The sequence below is a fragment of the Pseudorasbora parva genome, chromosome 11, assembly GCF_024679245.1.
Source record: "Pseudorasbora parva isolate DD20220531a chromosome 11, ASM2467924v1, whole genome shotgun sequence".
Taxonomy (NCBI): Eukaryota; Metazoa; Chordata; class Actinopteri; order Cypriniformes; family Gobionidae; genus Pseudorasbora; species Pseudorasbora parva.
In genome coordinates this window covers 24776034-24802454 of record NC_090182.1, presented here as the reverse complement: position 1 = coordinate 24802454, position 26421 = coordinate 24776034, and the positions used below count along the sequence as shown (strand labels likewise).

General features: G+C 37.4%; 1 protein-coding gene across 9 annotated transcripts in view; it reads right to left on the bottom strand.

Annotated features, from left to right (window-relative positions):
- ablim3 (actin binding LIM protein family, member 3) overlaps window positions 1-25480 on the bottom strand; it is an 84653-nt gene extending 59173 nt beyond the window's left edge. For all 9 annotated transcript variants that reach the window (XR_010908359.1, XR_010908360.1, XR_010908362.1 and 6 more), the window contains exons 1-2: window positions 24900-25480; window positions 11827-11964 (exon numbers count right to left, since the gene is read on the bottom strand). Coding sequence is in view for 1 of the 9 variants with exons in the window: in XM_067457498.1 (XP_067313599.1) it covers window positions 11827-11964; window positions 24900-24912 (151 nt within the window). In the remaining 8 variants the exon portion in view is untranslated. The remainder of the gene's footprint in view (window positions 1-11826; window positions 11965-24899) is intronic.
- Window positions 25481-26421: the final 941 nt, after the last annotated feature.

The following is a 26421-nucleotide window of genomic DNA, read 5'->3' as shown; positions in this document are numbered from 1 at the left end:
CAGCTTATTCTTAATGTTCTCAGTAAGGTAGCAATTAGCCATTTCTGCAGAATACCCTACTCTAAACCCAAACTGTTTAGAATGTATACGTTTATTACCTTCAAGATGTTCTATTAACTATTCTATTATAATTTTCTCTAAAATTTTGATAAAGCCGGCAGTATTGAGATTGGCCTCTAATTGATTGCTTGATTCCTTACGGCAGCTTTGAAAATCTGTGTAATGATGGCTTGTTTCCAACTTTGTGGGAATTTGCCTACTCTAAAGGAAAGGTTTAGAAGATGGGTTACTGGTTTAATCAAGGCAGAGCAGTACGTTTTAATAAAAGCAGTGTCCAATCCAACTATATCCTTTGCCTTAGAATTATTTAATTTATTAATAATTGTATTAACTTCCTGACTAACCTCTTTAATTTGAAAGACATCTGATTGGTCAGACTTTATGGTCTGTGATAGTGTTGCAGGTTCAAAAGTCTCAGCAAACTCCTGAATAAATAAATTCTTAAATGCATTTGTAATAACTGAATTGTTAGTGCTAATAACTCCATTCACTTCCAACTCAGCTATTGTTTTATGTTGACTAGTCTTAAGACTAGCAAGGCTATTAGGTGTGTCCAAATGGATGCACTATTTCCTTTCGATTCCTCAATCAATTGCATAAAATAAGCTGTCTTTGCCTTACACAGTTCTCTGACTACTGCATTTCTCAATCCTTTAAAGATGAGAAAGTCAGTATTTGTTTTGGAGAGCAGAGATTTTTTTCAATGCATAGTCTCTTTTTTTCATTATCTTTATCTGTAACGTTGTTATTTAACTGGTTTCTTAGTTTTGTTCTTATACCAGTAGCTTTTTGAAAAGATAAATTAGAAAGTATTGGAGTGGATCCTGACCAACCACCTAATACATCTGCCGCCATCTTGTTTCCCAGCATCAATATTTAATATTAGTATCTAACAATATGTAAATATTAGTGAAGTAGGAATTTCAGTCTGTAAAAAACAAAGGCTATCACATTTACAACAACTTGCTGATATTTAAGAAATTCAACAATACCTAATACCTTCATGTAAAAGTGAACTGGCTTTTGAGGCCACCTATGTTACCAAACGATAAATATCCTCCGCTCAGACTCCATCGCATCTCTGCGATCAGTGCACATTATCTCTACTCTCACATTGGGGCTTCTTGCTTCCTGTTAAACCTCTCAACTTGATTTAAACAGTTTTCAGCAGCTCTGTCTCTGTTTCCTTCTCCCTCCAAGGCTGTTTCTTTCCTTCAGCTGCTTTCATTAACCTACTAACCTCTCTGAAAAATGCCTAATGATGCAGGAGCCCTCCAGGTATAAGACAGAGAGGCAATATTCAGTCCTCCAATCCAAGCTTAACTTCTCTGGTTTGAGATCTTTTAATCTACCCTGCTTTAGATAGAACTTTTCTCTGACATGAGTGTATTTGGAAATTACAAAGTAAAACCCCTTGTATTCACTGGTTGTAGAATGAAAGCATGTTAATTTATTCCAAATCAATATAGACTGTCCAATTTCCAGTTTGGGTTGTTGACATGCAGTAGGCTAATCCCTGACACCTTATCTAAATCTTCAGGAAAACACACAGGGAATTTGGTCTTTAATACTGCCGCTGTCCTTTCATTCGTAGGAGAATGTCTCCCCAGCAACTATTGCATGGGCTTAATGATTGGACGGGCATACGTTGCTATAGTTACAAGAAGCTCCCATCCTGCTCAGTCTTCCTCCTCCGGCAGCTGACAACTCAGGGAGAGAGGGGCTTCACACAACACATATAGCAAATGACCCTTTTATCGACCCCATCACAGCTGCTTTACAGTACATGACTACAGCAGTTCGATCTTCAGAGGACCTGCCATTTATTTGTCCTTTTTTTGTGACTCTCGTGAGAGTTCAATATTTTTTTTTATTCTGTGGCTCAATAACAGTAAAAACATGGATAGCTGCAAAAATCTGTCAATGGCGGGGAAACAGTAAAATACATTTAAATGAAATGAAAGTACACTACTAGCCTACACTAAAATTCAGAGACTCACAAACTCATAATTAGGAACATATCGTTCTCTATATAAATAACTCTTTTAAAACAATGTACGTTTATAAGACAGATGTAAAACTATGTGAAAAAAGTATTTAATATGCTACTCAATCAAAAGAGACAAAATACAACTACAAGCCAATTAAGTATACTTAGAATACTTAATTATAATTTTAAGCATCCCAATTAAATTGTACTACAAGAAGGCTAAATATCACCCAAAAATTAAAAGCCTGTCATCATTAAGTCACGCTCAAGTTGTTACAAACCAGTATACATGTATTTGTTCTGCTGAAAACAAAAGAATATATTTGGAAGAATAACCAATCATATTTCGTCAGCCATTGACTACAACAGTGGGATTTTTTTAAGAGTATATAAATATTATATAGAAGTATAAAAAGTAGACTGAAATTATACCTTCTTAATTTTAGTTACAAAAATGTACACACACACACACACACACACACACACACACACACACACACACACACACACACACACACACACACACACACACACACACACACACACACACACACACACACACACACACACACACACACACACACACACACACACACACACACACACACACACACACACACACACACACACACATACTAATAGCACACTTGAATAAACTTATTTTTTCTAAGCGTTATCATTATAGGAACAGAATCTGCATATGCCTAGAGGGGAAAAAATAAAAATAAAACCATCTTACGCAGCCAATTAACTAGATTTTACAAAGGCATCTGTTTTGACAGACATCTTAATGACCTGCCACTCTTGAAGAAGCTGTGCTGAGCAGCATTATTTGATTAGGAAAGTAAACTGACTGCTTGTGAGTTACAGCTCTGAGAAGAATTTGTTGACTATGACAAAACTGTAGAAGCCGATATATATTTAGCAGTAAAATATGATTCTATGACTTTACGGGAACAATTACTATTTTCATGTTATATCCATTATCCTATACATGTTTTATATTACAATTCTAAATTTAAACAAACTAAACCAATCATATTAAATGCTGAAAGTTAATTAAGTCACCTCAACATTGTAATTTGCAATATGAAAAAATGTATATTTATTTAAAGCTAAAGATTACATTTAACCGTGATGATAAATTATTAACGTTTTTAAAGATTTGCTTTTGTGAAAATGGAGAAGTGCACATCCAATAAAAATCCAACATAGAACAATACAATATATATATATATATATATATATATATATATATATATATATATAAAATAATAAAATACTGGCAATGTAGTACATTTTGATCCAAGTCATCAGGTTTCAAATACTGTTGACTAGAGGTCCAGTGCCAATCAAAATCCTCTTGGAATTCTGAATCCTATTTTGCCAATCTGAGATAATGTGTACAGGTACCTTAGAACAATGGCCTTATCACACACAAGAGCAATAGAGAGAAAAATGAGCTCAAGTGCAGCTGTAACCTAAATATTTAAAAAGCTCAAATGTCGGTCAACATGTATTTTGAAGAATGGGGTATTTTTAACAATCTTCCTTGCAGAAGAAAGAAATTCAAACAGGTTTGGAACAACATGAGGGTAAGTAAAATAGTAAAAAACAGAACATCATTTAGGACTTTCACTTTAAATCTGAAAGTTAATGGATGGTGCTCATACATGTGAGTCACCCACTACAGAGGCTCAAGTGTAGGTGAGCTGGTCTGGATATTTATTGTGACATATCACTCAGACATCCTGTAAAGCATTCAGTTTAAATAACCCACGCTTCTAGTTAAAAGCAGCAGATTTGTTTAAAAAGAGACCAGAACATTTGATCATATGCTTGTGGTTCTGAGAAAAGATAAACATTCTCTCCTAAATCATTTATTCCTGCGTTTGTCATGCTGTTTTCTCAATTAATTTGTTTTTTAAACTGATTAAAAAGCACTAATTATTCATATAAATCCATGGAAATTAATTTAATTTAAATCCCTTAGCCTACAGCATATGAATTTATAATGGTTGAATAATAATATAGTAATGTACAAGTAATTTTAATGAAGCAGTAAATCACATTTAAAAAAAGAGATAAGATACAATCACATTTGACAGAAAACTAACATAATATCTACAGTGACCCAAATAATTATTTGAACACACATACAGAAATAATGACATGAATGTCATTGCTTCTTTTTGTTAAATTACCAGCTTAAAAAGTGTACTTGTGCAGCCCTTCATTATAAATACCACTTGTTTTGATAGTTTGTTCTGCAATGCAATGGCATTTAAACTTTTATAAGTGCTGTCCAAATACATTTTGGAGCCATGCATGTCTCTATGATATCAATAGTTGCACAGCTGTGTTCATTATCTGTTTGCATTCATGAAGGAAAGAAGAGCTAACTAGAAAGCTAGAAAGGAGTCAGGAGGTCAGAAGTGTGTGGCTTCCATCCCCCGCACAGTACTGTTAGTCTCCAATCTGACTTTGATTTGAAATGGGGAAATAAATGCACAACCAAATAGAGATTTAATATGTTTTGAATGCCTGCACATCTAACAAGATGCCCACAATAGTAATGCAGAAACAAACAAAATTTGCCCTTGCATGAATATTTGTGTGCATGCATGTGTGTGTGTGTGTGTGTGTGTGTGTGTGTGTGTGTGTGTGTGTGTGTGTGTGTGTGTGTGTGTGTCTGTCTGTGTGTGTGCTTGAAAGGAAGTACACAATGACGACAGATGAAATAAAGCAAAAGAAAAGCCTCTGTTACAAAAGCTTCCTCTGCATAAATACAGTGCACTTTTATTACTTATGAATGGGAGATACTGCAAAGCGCATTATGGCAGAATGTGTCCCGCCTTCTAAATAAAAGTGCCAGTTGCTGATTTGTGAAGTCATTGCATCACTGCAGCTACCGTAAGAAGTTCCGGTTCTCATAGTCCCGGCCCCAAAACTAAGACTCACACTTAGGCAAGGCAAGGCTAGTTTATTTGTATGGCACATTTCACACCCAATGGCAATTCAGAGTGCTTTACATAGAGATTTATAAAAATAGTGGTAACATATGCATGAAAAAAAGGTGTAAGAATAAAAAATTAAAAACAAGGAGAATTAAAACTAAAATTGTAAAGATAATTCAAATAATTAAAAATTAAACAAAAGGTCAGATACACAATAGTGGTCTGAAAAAAAAAAACATTCTTCAGTTTACAGTCTACATGTACCATCTTAATTAGAACACCTCTCATTCATTTCTTTCTCAAACATTTTCATAACATTTCATTTCACCATTTCCTGATTTTTACTCAAGAACCTTCTTGTTAAACCAATTTTCACTCATACCATTCCACAGATTCAAACCTTTTTGTCAAACTTGCTATTTCCATCAAACCCAGAAGCTGGTTCCAACCATAGACAGTAAAAGAAATGGACCGAGCGATCCCATTGACATCAACGGCGAAATAATGAAGTCAACCTAGGGGCACTCACTTCCTGATGGCTGAGCGAACTGCGCAGGCTGAGACTGAGCTTGATGACGTAGATGTGACGTGAGCCTCCTGTCTGACAGCTGTGAGTCTTCTAGTAGATGTGGAAAGGGAAAGCTGAATCACGTTGTTTAAATATTTTCTCCCGTTGCTTTTGGCTCACTATGGGCTTCTCCCCATTCTTCCCCCTTGACTTTATCAGACTTTATGTCTCCACGTCCCCCCGACTGCCTCATAGACAGTAAAAGATTGCCTGCGAGCGTCTCCTCAGGTCTATACGGTAATTTCTCAACTGTGCGACAGAGTCGCGTTGGTTATGACGCAATAGTTAGCCTATTTTTACAAAAACAGCTTCTGCGGGGCGATAGTGTAAGATACAAGGTAATGGAGCCTTTTATACATTGTCGTGTTTTAAAATCGATCCTAAATGTAACTGGAAGCCAGTGTAAAGACCTGAGGACCGGTATGATATGGTCATATTTTCTGGTTCTGCTCAGAATCCTGGCATCAGCGTTCGAGCTGCAGCTGTCTAATGGTCTTTTTAGGAAGGCCGGTGAGAAGACCATTACAATAGTCCACCAATAGGTGATGAAAGCATGAATAAGTTTCTCTTGCCTGGAAACAAAGCATCTAATTCTTGAAATATTTTTTAGATGAGTTTGCTGGTTTACTTATTACTTTGACATGACAACTGAAAATCATGTTTGACTCCAAAATCACTTCAAGATTACTGACTTGATTTTTTGTTATTAGACCTTTAGCCTCAAGATATGCGTTCACCTTGAGAATTTCATCTTTGTTTCCAAATGTAGTGATTTCCGTTTTGTCTTTGTTTAACTGAAGATACAGTAGTTTTGGCACATCCAGTTGTTAGCTTCTTCAATGCATTTGCACAGGGAGTCGACAGGCCTATAGTCATTAGGTGATAGTGCTAAGTAGATCTGAGTGTCGTCAGCATAGCTGGGGTAAGCAATTTTGTTATTTTTTGTTATTTGGCTCAGTGGCAGCTTATACAGGTTGAATAGGAGTGGTGCAAGAATTGACCCTTGTGGGACTCCGCATGTCAAGGATGTCCACTCAGACTAAATGGTCTCCTATACTCACATAATAACCTCTCCCTTCTAAGTGTGACCTGAACCATTTGAGGACCATCCCAAAGAGCCCAACCCAGTTTTCCAGCCTGTCTAGAAGTATGTTGTGGTCAACAGTGTCGAATGCAGCACTGAGGTCGAGTAGAACCAGAATTGATGTTTTACCTGTATCAGTATTTAAGCGAATATCATTTATAATCTTTATGAGTGCTGTCTCTGTGCTGTGATATGTGGATGGAAACCAGATTGAATATTGTCAAAGTATCCGTTCGAGATTAAAAATTTGTTCAGCTGATTGAAAACAACTTTTTCAATGATCTATGAAGGGAAGATTTGAGATTGGTCTGTAGTTACTCAATATGGAGTTATATAGATTTCTCTTTTTCAGGAGAGGCTTAACTATTGGAGTTTTAACTGAGTTTGGAAAAGTTCCATAGAGAAGTGAGAAGTTTACCACTTCTAGGAGATCTGCTTCTAAACTGTTAAATACATTTTTGAAAAAAGAAGAGGGGAGTGTGTCAAGGGCTCAGGTTGATGTTTTAAGGTGCTGTACCGTTTCTTCTCAAATTTTACCGTCAATTGCTATTTTAACATAAAAAAACACAATTTATGGGACAGATCATGTCAGATTTTGTTGCTAATTTGAAATATGTTATTCAATTTTGAGTTCGGCAAGCAGCTGAGATTTCAGGATTTCCCCATATATACAGGACTTGTTCTTGGATGCCTGAAATAGCAAATATGGCTGCAAAGTGAACAGACTTTCCTTGAAAGGGACTTTGTTCACTGTCAACTGTCAACACAGATATCTTTTGAAGTCATCATGAAACGAAAGTTCCATTAATCTTTTCTTACCTGACGTACTATATATCCATGTGAAATAGCTTCTTGAACAAGAAAAAAATATAGGACGGGAATGATTTACCCCATGGGGAATTGATTGGATGGTTGGATTACTGTCATTTGCTATTGCTGATCTCATGTAAGTGACAGGTTGTCCCAACCTCACGCTAGTAAACACATTATCAGAGAAGAGATGTTGCTGCAGGAGAGAGGGGAAGTTTTGTTTGATTAAAGATTGTAAGGGCACATGAATAAAAAAATAAACAATGATAAGCACAGCTCCTATCACGACAACGATGATCAAATGTGTGATTCATTTGAATTATATCAAGAATTTACTTCTTTATTACAATAAAACAAGACCTGAAACAGCAACATAAACTAAAATGTTTGCTGAAAAGGAGTAAACTACTCATGACCCCACTTATTAGATTTGAGCTAGTATGTAGCTATTTATTGTGGCTCATTTTGACTAACTTTTTGTAGAATAGATTTTTCTGTGGCATGTTGTAGCTATAGTTTCTAAATGTGTAGGTTACTATTTTTCATAACAAATTGTATATATTAAAAAAAAGAAAAGAAAATTAAGAGCCATCAGTGGACTTACCTGTAATTATAGCCTTACTGAAACAACTGCTATAGTAAAATAATTACAAGAACTATGCTAAGGAAGTTTAAGGGCAAGTACAACATAGAATCTGGAACTTTTTTAATTATTGACCAAACAATCAGTTTTCCAAAATGTAAAATGTGCTTTGTTTGAATTATGACTGACAGGAAAAACCTGACCTTCATATTTTCCAAGAGATGATGTATCTGAAATTGTTAAGAGACTAATGAACCGTTGAGGAAACTGAGCAGAAAATAAACTATTTCAATTAAACCAAGTAAAGCTAGTTTGACTTCCTATGGCACTTTGAAGTAGAAAATTCTGTCAAACTGTTAAGTCCAGGTGCTTAAATTATATAAAATACATAATATATCCTACGTAAACAAGTAATTGTTAACTATGCTTTTCTTTTGTTGTCTGGCTATCACCAGACAAAGCTCAATTTGAGATTGAACATTGGTCTGGGGAGTCTGCTCTGTAATTTCTACTGTACAAGAGGTGTGATAAACAAGCATTATTCAAATGACTCTGTTTGCAATTGGATAGTCCTTCAACTAATCAGGCCACAAGAGGCGTGATCAACGGGCAACAACCCATCGCTTCTCTATCTGCCATCGTGTTAAAACTGCCAATAGCACGCCAGGTGGATAAGCCAGTCTGAGATTGGATCTCGCAAAAGTGTAACAGAACCAGTAGAAATGAATGTATGGTGAATAAATGTATGAATGAGTTGCAGGGCTAAATCAAATCGCTGGCAGATCAGGCTGGGTTTACCCAGTCTATTGCTTTTGTGCAGTTGTGTTATCAACCAACTTTGCATGTGTGGATGGTTTTGCAAAAGACAATTTAGCCAAAATAAATAAATTAATAATAATAATAATAATAATAATAATAATAAATAAAAAAAAAGACTTGTCAATGTCAAAATGATCGATCAATTCAAAGAAGCCGGGTCTTATTGTCGCAACGCAAGGAGAATTCATGGAAAGATGTAAATGAATGCAAGAGGATGTAAGTATTAGACAACTGTTTTGCAATGTTTATGCAAACTACTCAACTTTTTAAGAAATGTTGTTGTTTTGAATTTAAAATGTGCAATCATGATTTATGTAAATCATAAATTCATGTGACGACGAGACAAGAAACTTTTGCGATTTCAACATAGTGGACATATGAATAAGAAAGAATCTTTGCACATTTTAAAATAAAATCATTTTAAATGGTTTAAATTGGTCTCTTCATAACTACAGTTAGATCTAGAACTTATTTCACCATTCTTATTTATGTGTTCCCTTAAATCACTTTTAATCCTTTAATTGCTTTATTATTTGTATTATTAAAATGATCAAAGCTTTTATTAAAAATCTGTCTATGCAGGCAGCTAGGTTTTGGAACAGAGCCTATGACTATGTATGTTTGACTGTGGACATGTGCTTTACACACAGGAAGTGAGTACCGGTAATACGCCCGGCTGCCTCCCCTTTACACAAACTAATCATTGGTTTGTCCTTGAAAACAGCTGGTTATGCCATACCTGTATGTACAGCATCCACCTCTTCTCATGGCCAAAGCCTGTGTAAACTCCCACAAAACAAAAACATATCCACTGCCTCAGCTTCAGCTGTATCTACATGACCTTGGCCCACATGTTTCTTCCTGTGTGCTTGAGTGCTTGCTGTTTCAATTACCTAGACTATAATTCCAAAGGTATCACATTTTCTTCATCTCCATATTGTTTGCAAAGGCATGTCGTCAAGTAAAGCCAACAAATATAAGCTACGTGATTGTAGCCCAAAACAAATAATTTCATTACAAACCATTGATTTTAGACCGGTTACCAAGACAAAGCCAAAGCATACTTGCCTTTTGAGATTAAACTGCAACTGTGATCAATAAAACCAATATAGGCTCTTTGGAAAAACGTGCGCCTCTAGCTGCTACATTTTTGCAAAACTCAAAAACCTTGCCTGTACATACAATACAGTGCAGTTTCCAGCTAAAAGAAACACTAAAGTGACAGTAAACACCAACTTGTATTCCTTTTCACACAGATTATGATTAGAGGGAGTTTTTTTAGGGTGGTTCCTTGTACTATAGAAAGTTATGATCTCAAAACACTTACAATTTGAAGGAAAAAAAATCACATACAATGCATTTAGCTTACATGGTATAGAACTTTATTTTCAACTTTTTTGCAGCTCACCGAAGATTTTATTTCTAAACTGCAGTGATAAGTACAGCCAACATAATAAAACGTGTCCAGATTCATATTCATCTGTTTCAGTAAAAAAAAGAAAAAAAGAAAATGCTTTTAGCACCACTTACTGTACAGATCACTATGAAAGTGTCCCAAAATAAGCAAGAACCAACATAGTGTCAGGTCAGAAATGTTGCCACAGATACATTCCTTTTTTTGCACCTGGGTATAAATAATACAAAATCATTCATACTTGGTTTTTGGCCTTACAAAAAGGGCTGAAAGCGGATTGTCACATGTTTACGAACACCGGCAACTGCGACTCCAATGTGACCCCGCTGACCTGTGACATTACATGCTGAGTGAGCTGGGATTCCTGTGAAACACCCCACAAATGCTGCCCCTTTATCCAATTAACTGGGCCTCAAACCCCCATGGCTCATCAGCACACTTCGTTCTCTAAACCAAACAAAACACAGCATAAACACAAAAGCTGAGCCATCAGTCAATGGACTGTAAACAAGCCACCGGTCATTGTTCCATGCTGGAGATATGAGTCAGTTCCTAAACTCATAGTGCACTGCTAACACTCACACACACAGTAACATATAGCTCAAATCTAGAGATAAGGGGTGGTGTTGAATTAGAGGTGAAATACATTATTGCTCAAGGCCATTTTCATGGAAGATAAGCAGCCCTCGGAAAGCAGGCCAATTTAAGAGGGAGAAAGCAAAAGGAAAAAGGACTGTTATTGTTGAGTAACTTCATGCGCTCCAAAGCAACTCTTGATGTCATAATGGAGGGAGGGAAGGAGCTTGCCATTCTCTTTCAATCGCTCCCACCCCGTCTCTCTATATATGAGCCCCCCTCTTCCCCCCCAACTATGCCCTAGGGTTGCTATGGGAGGCTGCTATTGGCGGATGGTTTGATAGTGTAGCTGAGAATAACCACCAACCAGGGGCAGGGTGCCCCTCCACACGGTTACCACAGCAACCTCATAAATGCAACGCAGGGACCATGTGGCAACACCAGATTGAGTATATGCAAGGAAAAGTAGCACAAATGCAACCTCATTAAACCACAAATGAGTCTATCACTCAAGGGTCTTACTTCCATATTTTTAATCTAACAATCTAAAGGTGAGGATTCCTGGTTCACACTCGTTTAACATTTTAATTTCTTGACGTCACTAATGCCAATGATAATTGAGGGCAACGCCATGGGGCATCACTGAGCTGACATCCTGAAGATGTAAGGCCAGAGGATCTCATTATGCAACAGGTCCCTACTTCAGAAAGCCCCAGGAGCACAGCCGGCGTCATTAAATCAGAAATCCACTGCTTCTAACCACTGATGCCAAACGGCTATTAGGTCAGAAGCAGAGAGCTCTACTTGAGTTCTTAATGAAGTGCTATTACCGAATAGAATCTATTGGAAAGCGTATATCTGAAACAAATCCAAGCCAATACACAAGCTTTTCCCTTAATTAAAAGTTTGGCTCTGAGAGGTCACCAGCATTTCCAATGGATCGCATATAAGCAAAAGACTCTTACCTTGGCAGGTGAAGCATTTGATGTGAAAGTGGACATGTTGCACTCGTACCACCTCTCCTTTGCACACCTCCCGGCAGCGAAAGCAGTGGATTGGTCCCGAGCTCCGTTCACTGTTGCATGAGCTTTGCTGATAAGGTACTATTGGAGAAAGTACAAAAAAGGCACTAAGTAACAAACATTAGAAGACCTCATAGTTATTGGCTGAGATTAGGCTTTAAAATGCTGTGATGCCTAAATTGACTTTTGGTTTTAATTTACAATAAACATAACAATGATTTATTTGTAATAGTCTCTAAATAAATCATTATAAATGCTAAAAATAGTATAGTATTTTAACATAACACAAATATAATAATAACTTTATTAGTATTGGCCAAAACTGTAATATTTGTGCATTGATGACGGCTGGATGTTTTGTACTGATTGCCCTCCTATAAAGATAGATAACAGGCATTCAAACACTCAGCCAGTGAATAAACCAATTACTGTGCAATCACTGTAGCAACTGTTGTTCTCGCTTTAGTCTAAAAGGATTTAACTGGGGTAAAATGTTGAAAACAGCGAGGGCACATGCACTACCCTGATTTCCATTGTTTCAGCTACAAGGCTGGCAGCAGGGCAGAACTGTCATGCCTGCGATCAGATTCATCAGCACCATGTTCCCACAGCTCTGAGAAAGAGAGCCAGGCAAAAGCAAAGGAACAAACATCAAAAAAAACTGTCTGACCTGGTAAAGCTGACTGGAAACTAGAATTTAATGAGGGTTTTATGTGCATGTTGGAAAAAACAAATGTAATCAGCAAGCATAATGTGCCAAGCCAGGAAGTGATACTTATCAGATAAACTCATGCAGGAAATTATCTCTTTCCTACAGCAAATCGTGGTTATATCAATGTGCCCTCACCTGAAACTGAATTATTAGGGAAGTAGCAATATTAAAGGGTTAGTCCACCCAAACATGAAAACCCTGTCAATAATTGCTTATCCTAATGTCATCCGACACCCGTAAGACCATTCATCTTTGGAACACAAATTAATGTATTTTTGTTGAAATCGGATGACTCAGACAGTTCTTCATTGACAGCAATGTCATTTCCTTTCTCAAGACCCATAAAAGACACTAAAGTAAGTGTGGTGTGGCAAGCAGCGGGGCGAGGGACCGCGAGAGTGGGCCGGTCTCGCGGCCAAAGGACGGGAGCATAAAAGGAGGAGCCAAGGTAGCGGAAGACAAGAGAGGACCAGGCCTGGATTCATGTTGAGTCTGGTTTACGTTTTATTATGTGTCTGTGGGCAGTCGACCATGAGGTAGCTGCCCACGTTGTATTATGTGTGTATGTGCGGGCAGTCGTCCGTGAGGGGCTGCCCGCGGTTTTACTTTCGTTTTGTAACCCCGTTACAGTAAGGTAAAAAGTCCATCTCAATATAGTGGCTCTATGGATGAGAATAGTTTTTGTGGAAAAATAAATAACGTCTTATATAGTCTAACGGAGGTCTTACAGGTGTCGAATGATAGGGTAAGTAATAGGGCTGCGCAATATATCAAAATTATCGAAATATCACAAATATATATGTATATATCGCAATATGCATATCGCAACGGCACGCAATATCTGAACAATTTTAACAGGCTACTTCAACATTGTGCAAAAGTGTAAGCTTTAGGTCGAAGCTGCGATAAATTTAGCAGAGAATAGACTGGGCACACGACTTTTACTAATGTGACTTGGTTGATGTAAAAAAAAAAGAGTTATTAAACCAATAACTTGCAAAAAAACAACAACATGCAGTCTCGCGCTGTCTGAGAAACGCACCGAAACGTGCACAAGTCACCTCTCTAAAAGCACGTGATCCCTTCAGTTCAGTTTTGTGTCTGCATTACATTTGCAATTACATTTTTTGTTTGTTGACATTGATGTAAAAATTATATTGTCAGATTTGTGACATACATTTTTGCTAAAACGCTTCTAGCCACTTACAGCAGTTGTAGCGATGCTTTCTTTTCCCAGAAAGAATGTGAAACACATAAATGGTATTCTCAGTTTTTAATTTAATTTTTTTTTTAATTTAAATAGATTTTACACACTAATTGCAATATCGTATCGCATATCGAATATCGCATTATTTAACATGGTATCGCATATCGCATTTTTCTTCAATATCGTACAGCCCTAGTATTTAATGACTGGGTGAACTAACCCTTTATAATCTGGCTGACACGTACGAGTCAATAAATATTTTCACTTTAAAGCAGATAAATGATAAATGACTTATACGGCAATCCAATACTATTTTGTCAAAATAAATTAAAAATAAAATGTATTAGTAAAATGCTCATTTATCTGAGAGCAGAAAACCACATTTTTCACTGCAACAAACAATGTCTTGTACTAGAAGATCACTTCAAATATTTTCAGTCTATTGGAATAGAGAGTTTCATTGACTTTTCTTCATCCGTAGCTGAAGAACAATGATCCATTAATGCTGTTATGCCTACTCCAGTGGCTCAATCTCACACTGATAATATTGTAAGCACTTATTCCTTTGGCAAAGCAACACGCTGCCTGGCCGACTTCCAGGGCTGTTTTCTGAATTCTCTGTGTGGCCCTCAGCTCTGCGAGACTCTCTGAGCCAACAGTCTTTTGTCAGTGTGGAGTGCAGTATAGTCGTGACGCTTTTAAAAGCAGATAACAGCCACACAAGAGAAAATACGAGATGTTTTGCAATATCACAAAACCAGAAGCATTTATGGTAATGAGTGAGAGGCATTTTCCCCAAAGCTTTGCTTTTCTTTGTACCGCAAAAACTGTGAGATCCCCATAAGCTTTCACATTCAATAACACTCAAATAAACAGAGGTGACACCTCAAAAGAGAATAAACTAGGTGCCTTTAAAAGACAATTTGTCTTTCAGGCATCATTCATCTGTCATTTATGGGTGTCGCTGGGCTGGAAGCCCACTTAGAAGAGGGGCCTCTGGGTGAATGTAAACAGGCTGTGTAATCCCACATGCACGGAGATCAGGGGAGGACATGCACAAAGGATTAAAGTTTTTAATGGCTCCTACATTAGAAACCTCTCATTCATTCTTTAGTAGAAACTATTACAATAATAGAGGCTAAAATCTAGATTCAAATTAATTCAAGTTTTAAGAAGGAAACTGTCTATTATTTATACTGACTTGACAGTCTTCACAGTTGAAATAAAAACAAGAAGATCCCCAAACCCCAAAATAGGTCACTCTGAGTTTTTACAATTTAAACATGTTGCTACAAATTCCTCATTTTCACAAAAAAAACCTCACTTTAAAAATAAATAAAATGCTGAATGTACAAAAAGGTAGATAGTTCTTCAGAGCAATAACGTTGCGCAATATGTAGCAAAGGGCCAGTAACATCCGGCGCAAGGTGTAAGGTGATAACCACAGGACCTAAGGGGCCACTGCTATTTCTGCCCTCAGCAGAGGAGCCTCCTGCGGATTATAGTCACACAGGATTGTAGGAGAGTGGAGGTGACAAGGCTGCTCTCAAGTCCTCCATAGCCAAGCAGAAGAGAGGTGTAAACAAGACTCTGTGGCCAGACAGAGTTCACTTATCCTTCACAGTAATGAGCACTGGGTGAAAACCTTTAAATCCAGTGACAGAATTAATGGCTAAGTAACACTCCTGTTTCCTTAATAGAGCCAGAATGCTTACTTGCGACAAGAATAATACTGACCACTGCAATCAGAATGTCTTAAACAATAGAATTAGAATTCTTAGAATTTACTCTGATACATTTGGCTGAAAAATTTGATTGTATGAATATCTATATATATCTATATCTATATCTATATATATATATATATATATATATATATATATATATATATATATATATATATATATATATATATATATATATATATATATATATATACATACACAGTATATGGCTTAACAAATAGATTTTTTAAACATCTCGAGGCTGCATTTATTTGATCAATAATGTATTAAAAACAATAATATTTAAATTTAAAATAACTGTTTTCTATTTATTTAAAATTGTATTTATTATATTTAACATTTTATTTATTATATTTATTTATATAATAAATAATTTCAGAATTAAAAAAAACAGCATTTATTTCTAATGTACTTGTTTGTATCAATGTAAAAGTTTTTACTGTCACATTTGATGTATCCTTGCTGAATAAAAGTAAATAAATAAAATAAATAAATAAATACATAAATAAATACATAAATAAATAAATAAATAAATAAATAAATAAATAAACCTTCTTACTGCCCCTTAACATTTGAATGGTAATGTATAGTACATCTTAAAAAGTAACTCAATTTGTTAAGCGATTATTATTTATTTTAATTACCTTTTATTACTTTAAATATTTATGTTCTCATCAAATCAAATCATTATTGTTAGGAAAAGTGGGGGCTGGAAATTAATGATTTGGGGTATGTTTACACAACGACAATGTACTTAAAACGGAAAAGCGCACAAACGACAACATTTTTAAAAACAATCCCAGTTCACAAATATCTGTGAAAATGACAAAACAAAAATTGTCACTTTGTAAAGAAGCACTACGGACCATATTTCAATGATCTGAGTGCATGGATCTGAAACGCATGGCTAGGTGCAAGGCGCATGGTCCAAGAGGGTTGTACCCAGTCTCTTAAAGAGTCATGGGTGTGTTTTGGGCGTAGTGTGCAATAAACCAATTAGAGTCTCATCTCCCATTCCCTTTAAAAGCCAGTTGCGCTTGCACCATGGCGGATTCGCTATTTACAGCGACTGAATGCTTCTCCAGAGAGGAATACTTTTATTTTTTATATTTAAAAATGTGTATCTGCTGCTGTACGTCCCTGTGTGTAATAAGCACATTGTGTAACTATAGGCACACATAACTAAAGTGCCTTTTAAATAGCACAAAAAATACTGCGCTATTGACTTTAGACCAGTTTTTTGTTGGTCAATGGCGCAGTCGCTTTGAGTCACCTCAAAACAGAAACGCACCAACAATGCGCCTGAACACTCACCAGCTTCCTCCTAGGCAAGGTTTAGACCAGCACCCTCCTAGGCAAACAGATGAGGGCATTTGCTGTTTAAACAATGTGCCACTGGGCATAAAAATGATAACTGTGTCAGGCTGAAACTAGCAAAACATATTTGCGTCGTGCCTGGCATCGCATTGCGTCGGGTGTACGATAGGGCCATATGTGCCTATACTGAACACGTAATGCGCATGTGCATGACGTCAACATTTTCACATATTCAAGTTTTTGTAGCTTACAATGATAACATTATCGTTATCAAAAATGTGCACTTTGAAACTCATTTTTCAAAAGTTAGCATTTTGAGGCCACCAATATGCAGTTGCCGTGTAAATGTATGGCGAAAATGCATTAAAAATGTTCTGTTTAGTTAAAAAAGGTGTCCTATAAATAGCCCTAGAGAATTCAAAAACCTGTTTGAACTACAGTAGTAGACGTGGGCCTCTGGAGAACATGACTAAATTTGATATATGACTACTGTTACATTCAAGCCAACACTGCTGTAGTGACAGGAGCTGATCTGACCCTGTCAAAAAAATGATCACTCAAACCGACCAAACACAAGGTCAGACAAATAGAGGTCTGAGGGCCTCAAGGACTTGCTCCGGCCTTCGTTCTGCTCTTGGGGTTACTAATGATTTGGGATTTCACCTAAGTTTAGAGAAATGTGTTGGGTCAGGGTCATTGGAGGAACATCCCTAGTGTCACTCTATGAGTTATCTACCTTTATGACTTCTACAGGAGACGATTCCTTCGATTCTTTATTGGGGAGCAGCAAAATTCTTTAGTACGCTAAATTATAAACATTTACTTTTATAAGAACTGAGTCAGTTGCATTTTAGCCCTGCTCATTGAGTTAAGACAGAGGACACTACAGGAAACCACATATTCTGGGTTATAAACTTGGCCCACAAATGGAGCCTGCCAAAATCATTCTGATAGGAAACTGGAGACTGTAGAGAAGATGAATAACACAGACAGAGGAGCACAAAATCTACTCAAGAAAATGCCATCCTTTGCAGGTTCAAAAATAAAATGCTGAGAAATAATAAGGAGGTTGTAACTAAACAGTTATTCCCATGTATGCAAATATCTGTTTGTCAAAGCTAAGTTAAAGTAGCATAAGTAGCATTTTCTTTTCCATTGTTATAATAGCAAGGGGCCAAAATCCAGTCAGCACATTCAGAAACTACAAGTACTACTCTTTGTTTGTTAAAAAAAAAAAAAAAAACTAGCACATGCCTTGTAGACGTTGTACAGTACTAGACTGACAGTGAAAAGCCACTCTGTGTCCGTCTACTGGCTTTCATATCTATGTGGTCCATATCTGTATATGTAAGTCAAGGGAAATGCATGGAGAAGTAAATCTTTAGAACGGATCTGTAGGAAATTCAACCCTGAAAAGTGTTAGCATGATGGTGTTTCTCTTTTGTTCCTAGTGCTGCTAAATCACAACGTTGGGCTACAGGAATGACAAATGGGTGCTGACGCTGAGCCGGACTGCACTCCAGATGGGATGAGAGTGTGTTTACGGTGCCATAGTGGGTCTACGTCTGCTGACACACTAGCTCAGATCAAATCAACTCCCAGGTAGAGCTTATGCATTATGCAGATAGATGTTACAGAGTAACAGCAAGGCAGTGCATAATATTTTAGGGGAGTCACTATAACTGGGCAATTTTTATTTTTGTAACCTCCACTTTTGGGGGAAATAATAATTTGATTTTAATGGTTTAGTTCACCCAAAAATAAAAATTCTTTCATTAATTCATAAATAATAAATAACCCTCATGTCATTCAAAACCCGAAAGACAAATTAAGATATTTTTGATGAAATCCAAGATCTCTCTGACCCCTCTATAGACAGCAATAGTATTAACACTTTCAAGGACCATGAAATTATCTTTTATTAACAAAGTTCGGGAGGAGCACATTCAAATGATCTATCCAAAACAACTCGTCATTAGTAGGGCTGGGCGATATGACGAAATATATCGTCTGGACGATAGAAAATGTCTATCGTTTTATATAAGGCTCTATCGCTTACGCCACGATAAGGCTTTTACGGCAGAATTTTACGTCAAGATGCACGTCACGTCACGCCACGCCATGCCCATGCATGCTGCAATACATAAACAAACATGGAGGAAGACGGTAGTAGACGCGGTTCAGACCAGGGTAATTCTCAGAGTAATTATGCCAGAGTGGTGGCATAAGCGCTCTAAACAAACTTCAGACACAGACGCTGCAACGGGCTTTTACGTGTGGCACACCATATAGCCATTTATTGAAATATAGGGATGGCGAAAACTAAACTTTTTCTTGACCGACCACCGAGCCTCATTAGCCGGTTGAAACCGGTTGACCGATTAGTTTAAAATATGCTGTGCTATTTGAAATAACAGCCGGGAGCCGCGCTCCCGCTCTCTCTCTCTCTCTCTCTCTCTCTCTCTCTCTCTCTCTCTCTCTCTCTCTCTCTCTCTCTCTCTCTCTATCTCTCACACACACACACACTGCCGCCTCCCTTCCACTCACGTCACTTTTTTAAAATCCCCCACAGCGCGAAACAAGACAATGAACGTGAAAAATACGACAATGGCTCCTTAGTTTCAAAATGGTTTGGGTAACTTACAAGGTGATCGCGTTGAAAATAAAGGCATTTGTCTAGCGTTAGAAGCTCATTTGAGACATTGCCGTGGCTCATTTAAGAAAATTACAGCTCCGAAGAGACGCCGCTTTAGTTCGAGGTAACGTAGTGCTAACAATAATAAAGGAAGACGATCAACACCTTATGTGTTACCACAGAAATGTAGATGTAATATATTTCCAAATGTAAGCCCATCTTAATGCGAAATGCACCCTTCATACTGTCGTCTGCCCTGATTCTAACCTACAGTCCCTGACAAAAGTCTTGTCGCTTGTGTACAAATTGACCTAAAGTGCCGCTGAAATATATTTCTAATCAAGATTTTATTACAAGAAATGGCTCATTTTAATCCCACCAGCTTTTGTGATAATTTTTTAGTGAAAAACTAAACTTTCAAAAAGTATTCTAATATTCACAGCTTGGTAAAGCCCATTAAGTCAATTTTTGCAAAGACATAAGTGTTGTCGCCTTGTCATATGAGCTTCCCCTGTGACTAATATTGGATCAATTAGGTCTCAAGTGTGTATAAAAATAACCCCAGTACACTAGACCTTCACATCAACTGCTACTAGACCTCTGCAAACATGCCTAAGATTCACCCTGAGACTAAAGTTTTGATTATCAAGAGGCTGAAGACCAGATCCACTGCTGATGTGGCAGACACTTTCAATGTGTCTCAGCGTCAAGTACAGAGGATAAAAAAAAAGATTTGAAGAGACTGGAGACGTTTTTGACAAGCCCAGGTCAGGCAGACCCCACAAGACAACTGCTCGAGAGGACCGTTTGTTGGCTCGAAAATCCGAAGCCAGCCCATTTTCCACTGCAGCAGAGCTCCACGAGACCTGGTCACCTGAAGTCCCTGTGTCAACCAGAACAGTTTGTCGGATTCTGTCTCGAAATAGCCTCCATGGTCGAATCAGTGCCCAGAAGCCAGCACTAAACAAAAGACAATTAAAAAACCGTGTGGCATTTGCCAAGGCCCACAGCCTGCTAAAAGGATGGACGCAGGAAAAGTGGCAGAAGGTGGATTTTTCAGATGAATCTTCTGTTGAATTACACCACAGTCGCCGCTAATATTGCAGGAGACCAACTGGTGCCCGAATGGATCCGAGATTCACCCAGAAAACAGTGAAGTTTGGTGGCGGAAAAATCATGGTCTGGGGTTACATCCAGTATGGGGGTGTGCGAGAGATCTGCAGGGTGGAAGGCAACATCAATAGTCTAAAATACCAAGAAATCTTAGCTACCTCTTATATTCCCAACCATAAAAGAGGCCAAATTCTGCAGCAGGACGGTGCTCCATCGCATACTTCCATCTCCACATCAAAGTTCCTCAAGGCGAAGAAGATCAAGATGCTCCAGGATTGGCCAGCCCAGTCACCAGACATGAACATCATTGAGCATATGTGGGGTAGGATGAAAGAGGACGCATGGAAGACGAAACCAAAGAATATTGATGAACTCTGGGAGGCATGCAAGACTGCTTTCTCAGCTATTCCTGATGACTTCATCAATAAATTGTATGAATCCTTGCCAAACCGCATGGATGCAGTCCTTCAAGCTCATGGAAGTCATACAAGATATTAAATTTGGATCTCAAAGCACAACTTAATTTGCTGACATATTTTTGTATTTGCAGTAAATTTGTTCAATTTCTGAATAGGCGACAAAACTTTTGTCTTGCCAAAATTTGACCTTTCTGTCTTGATTAAATGATAAATATTTTGTCTGTGAAAATTATTTATTTCAGTGCATTAAACATCATTTGGGAGGGTTTTAGCTTTTCATATGAGCTATTTCTAACACCAATGAATTAATTAAAAGTCAGGTTAATATCAGGTATTTCTAGAAAATAGATAAGCGACAAGACTTTTGTCAGGGACTGTAGAGTGTTTTAGCCTGTTTACTTGTTGCAAACCTTGTGAGTGCGCAAACCCAAACGCTGTGACCTCACGCCAAATGTTTTTATTGGTTTATTAAGTTCAAACAGGCAAGTGATGAAAAATTGAGTGCGAGGGATATGTTCACTTCACACAAAAAGATTTTGGAACGAGATGGCTAATTGTAGTAGCGTTTAGTCCACTGTCTATAATAGCCTAATTTAGAGATCACTTTTTTTTATTTTTACCGACAACTTTGATCGATTAACGTTAATACGGTCAACCATCGGTCAAACGGTCATCGGTTAACATCCCTAGGCAGGTGTTAACTTTATCAACAGTCTTGCTTGAAAAAAAGGTTCTAAATAAAATAAAAATGTAGTCCATACTACCTTTATTTGTTTTGTATATAATTTCAAACTGCATTTCCACATTGCAATTTTGTATAGACTATACATAAACTGAATTAACAGAAAAATTGCTATATCGTCATGTTCCCAAATAACCCCGCGTTAAACAGTGGATGCAGTTTGTTTTTCCGAAGCAGTCGAAACCGGTGAGTGAAACCGCATCAAATGTCTGTGTTTTATTGGCAATCAGTGCGTAAGTGCATATAAACATTATAGCTTTGCCCACTGCACTCCTCCACGAGTTCGGCTGCGTAGCTGTCTTTTATAAATATGATAAAACTAAAGAGGAGATATGAAGGATGCAATACTACTCTATAGGTATACTCAAGATTAACATAAGCTGAACATGAGCTGAAACTGTGTGTGTTACCCCATTGAGGAACAATGATGGTTCTCTAAAGAACCTTTTAGTCAACAGTTCTTAATAGATTTTACAGTAAAAATAACCTTTGGTGTTAAAAGGTTCTTTATGGAACACTACATTCCGATTAAAAAATAACTTTATATTAAAAAGTGTACCATTGAGTGAACTCTAAATCACTTAAATCAATCCATTCCTACTTTTCAAATCACTCTTGCATATCGGCCTAATTTATAAAGCAATTTGTGTGATTAATAACGGGCTTTATCATAATGACAGTAAATGAATCCAATGTTTTCTTTTATGAGCACATAACACAAACTAAACTTATTCTATATGCATGAGAGTTAATTAAATTACTTTTGTTTGTTCCTAATATTGATTCATGCTCATTTTATAATCACAAGCTCTGTTAATGTCAACAGAAAGAAGTGCATTCATTTTACAGATGCCTGTAAAGGCTAAAAAGGGGGCTGCAGTTACAGAAAACTGTTGTATGGAAAGTGGTATTGATGAGGTCTGAACACCGAAGGGGAGCCGGGTTCCACCTCTTTGCTCTCCACAGGGCTGGCATGACAGGACAGGGGTGACAGAGGCACTTCTGTAAATGTGTGTGCTAGCGTGTGATTGATGTCAGGGATGCTGAGTCGTGAATGCTGACACAGGAGGAGCAGGGAAGGACAACTTCAGGAACCTTAGGCTGGACACAGTGATATTCACTGACAGATTGTTACATCACCTAAATAAAATTCATGAGCCAGGCTGTGTACCTCCACTCTCCTTTTCTTCCTACACCCTTCCTAATAAGCAATCACTATCTATCATTTACTAGAATCTTTAAGGCACAGAAATCTTTGATATTCACTCTACTGAAAGCAGGAGAACAAAGAGAAAAGAAAGACAGAAAGCACAGGGAATGTAGAATAGATTGAGGGAGCATTCCGCTACTCTTTTGTCTGTCTGTTTTCTCAGTGGTGCAGAAAATAGAGGGCAGATGATAATGGCAGTTGACCATAAGAAATGTAGGGAGCAGCAAATGAAGAGAGACCAAGTGACCTCTGTGTAATTGCTCGGCATTTTCACTGGCTCAAGGCTATCATGCCCAATGTATTGTTCAGCACGCCATTGTGCATGGCAACTGCTCCATTCAAATGCCATGTGTCTGCATGAGTGCTATATCAGGTAAGTTCGAGACTTCAGTTGAGCAATTTCTACTGAAAAAAAAAGATCATGTCTATTTGCAAAGTCAAAAATGTTTGACTATGTCATGAACTTTAAATGCATGTACTGCAAAACACTCCAGGTCTCTTGTGGACCAGGCATGCCTGTTCGTTTGTTGGGAGCTCTCCAGCTAGTCCTTTTTTTGCCATGACACAACCCTTGCCATCTGTCTGCATCTGAAAACACTCGCTCTTCATACGGCAGCACGCTGGTAGCAGCCCCATCCCCAGCTGACAGGCAAAACGCTTTGAAAGAGTGAATAAGGCAAGCTCAACTAGCTGATGTGACATTGTTTTATCAGAGTGGGCTGGTGCTGTGAACTGTGTGCCCTGAACTAAGGGGAAAATAGAGGGGGGATTAGTTTAGAGAGTGGGACACATGTGGGCAAAGCTTGTCCGTCCGCTCATCAGCTGAGAATGCAATTTAACGGCTTGCTGCAAGAATGCGAAACATTTCTAATCACAGAGCAGCGAGGCATTTGCCAAGTAGGCACAAACAAACAGGACAACAACTCTGTTCTTATAAGGTTCTGCTGAACTTTTTCCCATAAAAGGATCATTATGAGATGCAGCGGTCATGCCCTTCCCTTGCAACATCAGCTGACTGAAGCACAAGCCTCAAAGAAGAGCTGGTCACTAACATGATCTCTCTGTCGTTTATTCTCTGTTGGTGTGCATCCTTTCATCTGACAGATTGCAACATGTGATCTGTAACAATGATTGTATTAATATTTTTATGTTTGGATGAGAGCTAAATGAATGCAACCAAGCATATCTGACTGGCACCAAACTGTACCCACTGGTCACCAGAGTACGTCTCAGTTTGCATCCTCCACAAGACGTCTGATTTTGTCAGGATCATTTTCTACAACTTTTTCAGTTCAGTTAAGTTCAGTTTGTGCAAAACAGTCAAACGTTCAGTTGCAATTTCAACTTCTGAACAATTTATTTGATGACCAAAATCAGTTTTAAAGGAATAACAGCCCTACGTATCAGTCCTGAGCACAAGACTGATTTGTAACTCTGAATAATAATAATAATAATAATAATAATAATAATAATAATAATAATAATAATGATTAATATTATCATTATTGATGTTGTTGATCAAATGGCATTAAATGTATATGAATAAAATGTTTTATATTATTATTTAATTTTATTTTATTATTATTAAAAATAGTAGTAGTAGTTGTAGTAGTAGTAGTACTAATAGCCTATTTTTATTTTTTTATATTATTACTATTAATAATAATAATATTATTATTATTCCAAATACTTGATTCTGTGATAATGTCTTTGGGACATGTCAGGAGCAAGAGATTAAAGCTGAAATAAGACACCGTGAATCAAACAAACTGCTCTAATTTTACAAGGTCAAAACAAAGTTTTTTTTTATTTTACCTTAAATTTAGATTTTATCTGTTTTGGTTATTTCGCATTAGTAGCCTATATCATTAATCTTTGCAATTAGACCAAGGTAACAATGCCACGAATTTACTCACCACTCGTGCTCATGGTGCTGAGACAATAATCCAAGAGTAAATTTTAATATCCAGACAACAGCAGTCGCCTATTGTTCCACCGATAAAATCCAGTTATTGAGCCTCAGCTTGTAGTGAGAGTCGAAGAGTGGGATAAAAAAAAAAACTCGAGGAATAATTAATGCAAATGTTTTGCTCCCAATGTGATTCACGGATCACAGGAGGGCAGTGGTCAATTTGTTAATAATGGGAACGGTGGGCTTAAAGTACTGCACCCCGTGCAGGGCGGACGACCGGCTTCAAATAAAGCGGAATGTTGCCTAGTCACATTCCATGATCTGCTGCCGTTTCTCGAGTATAGCCTGAGATAGTGCTGAGCAGTGTTGCGTACAGTGGACGAGGCGCTGTCACTGTACTCTCGCGCTCGCATCTATGGAAGCGCGCGCCGGGGTGACGTCAGGCAGCGGACTGGCAAGCGAGCGCAGAGCAGCGTGTTTCCTCACACCCATCTACACTGCGAGCGCGCGCCGCTCTGGAAAACAGATTTGTTGATTCTGATGGCAACGCATTGTTTTTGTCGTTTGCAGCGGATTTGAGGTGTGAGGTCATGCAGGGGGAAAGTTGAAGTGTAGGGTGGGTTTTCACTGATTACCGCATTTACTGTATATGGATGTACAGCGCCCTCTTATGCAGAGTTAGAAAAAACACATAAATAGGCTACAGTAGACAAATTGGCTTACTTTAGAAATCTGGCCAAGCTTCTTACTATGACAATAAGTAGCCCGTTTGAGCCGAATTATGTTCCAGAGAAAGAACTGTGACCACGCTATGCTAATGTAGCCAAAAATGATAATAAATTCTAACGTCAAAAAATAACAATGTGTGACATGATGGTGAAGACAAAATGATGAAGGCACAGAGATTAAAACATTAACTGCACAATATATATATATATATATATATATATATATATATATATATATATATATATATATATATATATATATATATATAATAAAAAAAACAATTGCCAGCGTTTTCAGTTAACTAGCCTATATTTTCTACTGTTTAGCATTTCAATTTAGAAAACAATTTATTTACTTTTTAATGGAATTAATTGGAATGGAATTTAAAAGGTCCATGCTCTTGTGTATATAAGGATAATTTTGTTTTTATAAATAAACTAATAAAATAAAAATGGCATGCTAACTTACAGTTTCCTGAGATTTTCTTTACATTGACATATTTGCTATTAAAGTAATTCAAAATCAAGGTTAGTGAGGAAAACCTCTTCACTGGCGATCTGCCATTTATTTTACTCTTGATGTACACTAGTAGTCACTCTTTCATCACTCTATGTCTCAGAGGTTTGTGCATATTGCACAACCTCACTAATCAGCCCAGTATTCATTCCTTTCTGAAAGAAAAATAGATTCACTATACAGTAGATGAAAACGATATACAAAGTTGATGATATTTAGAAAATGTATAAGTCACATCCACAAGATCACTGTTTGTTTGGTGCAATACAGACTCATAGACC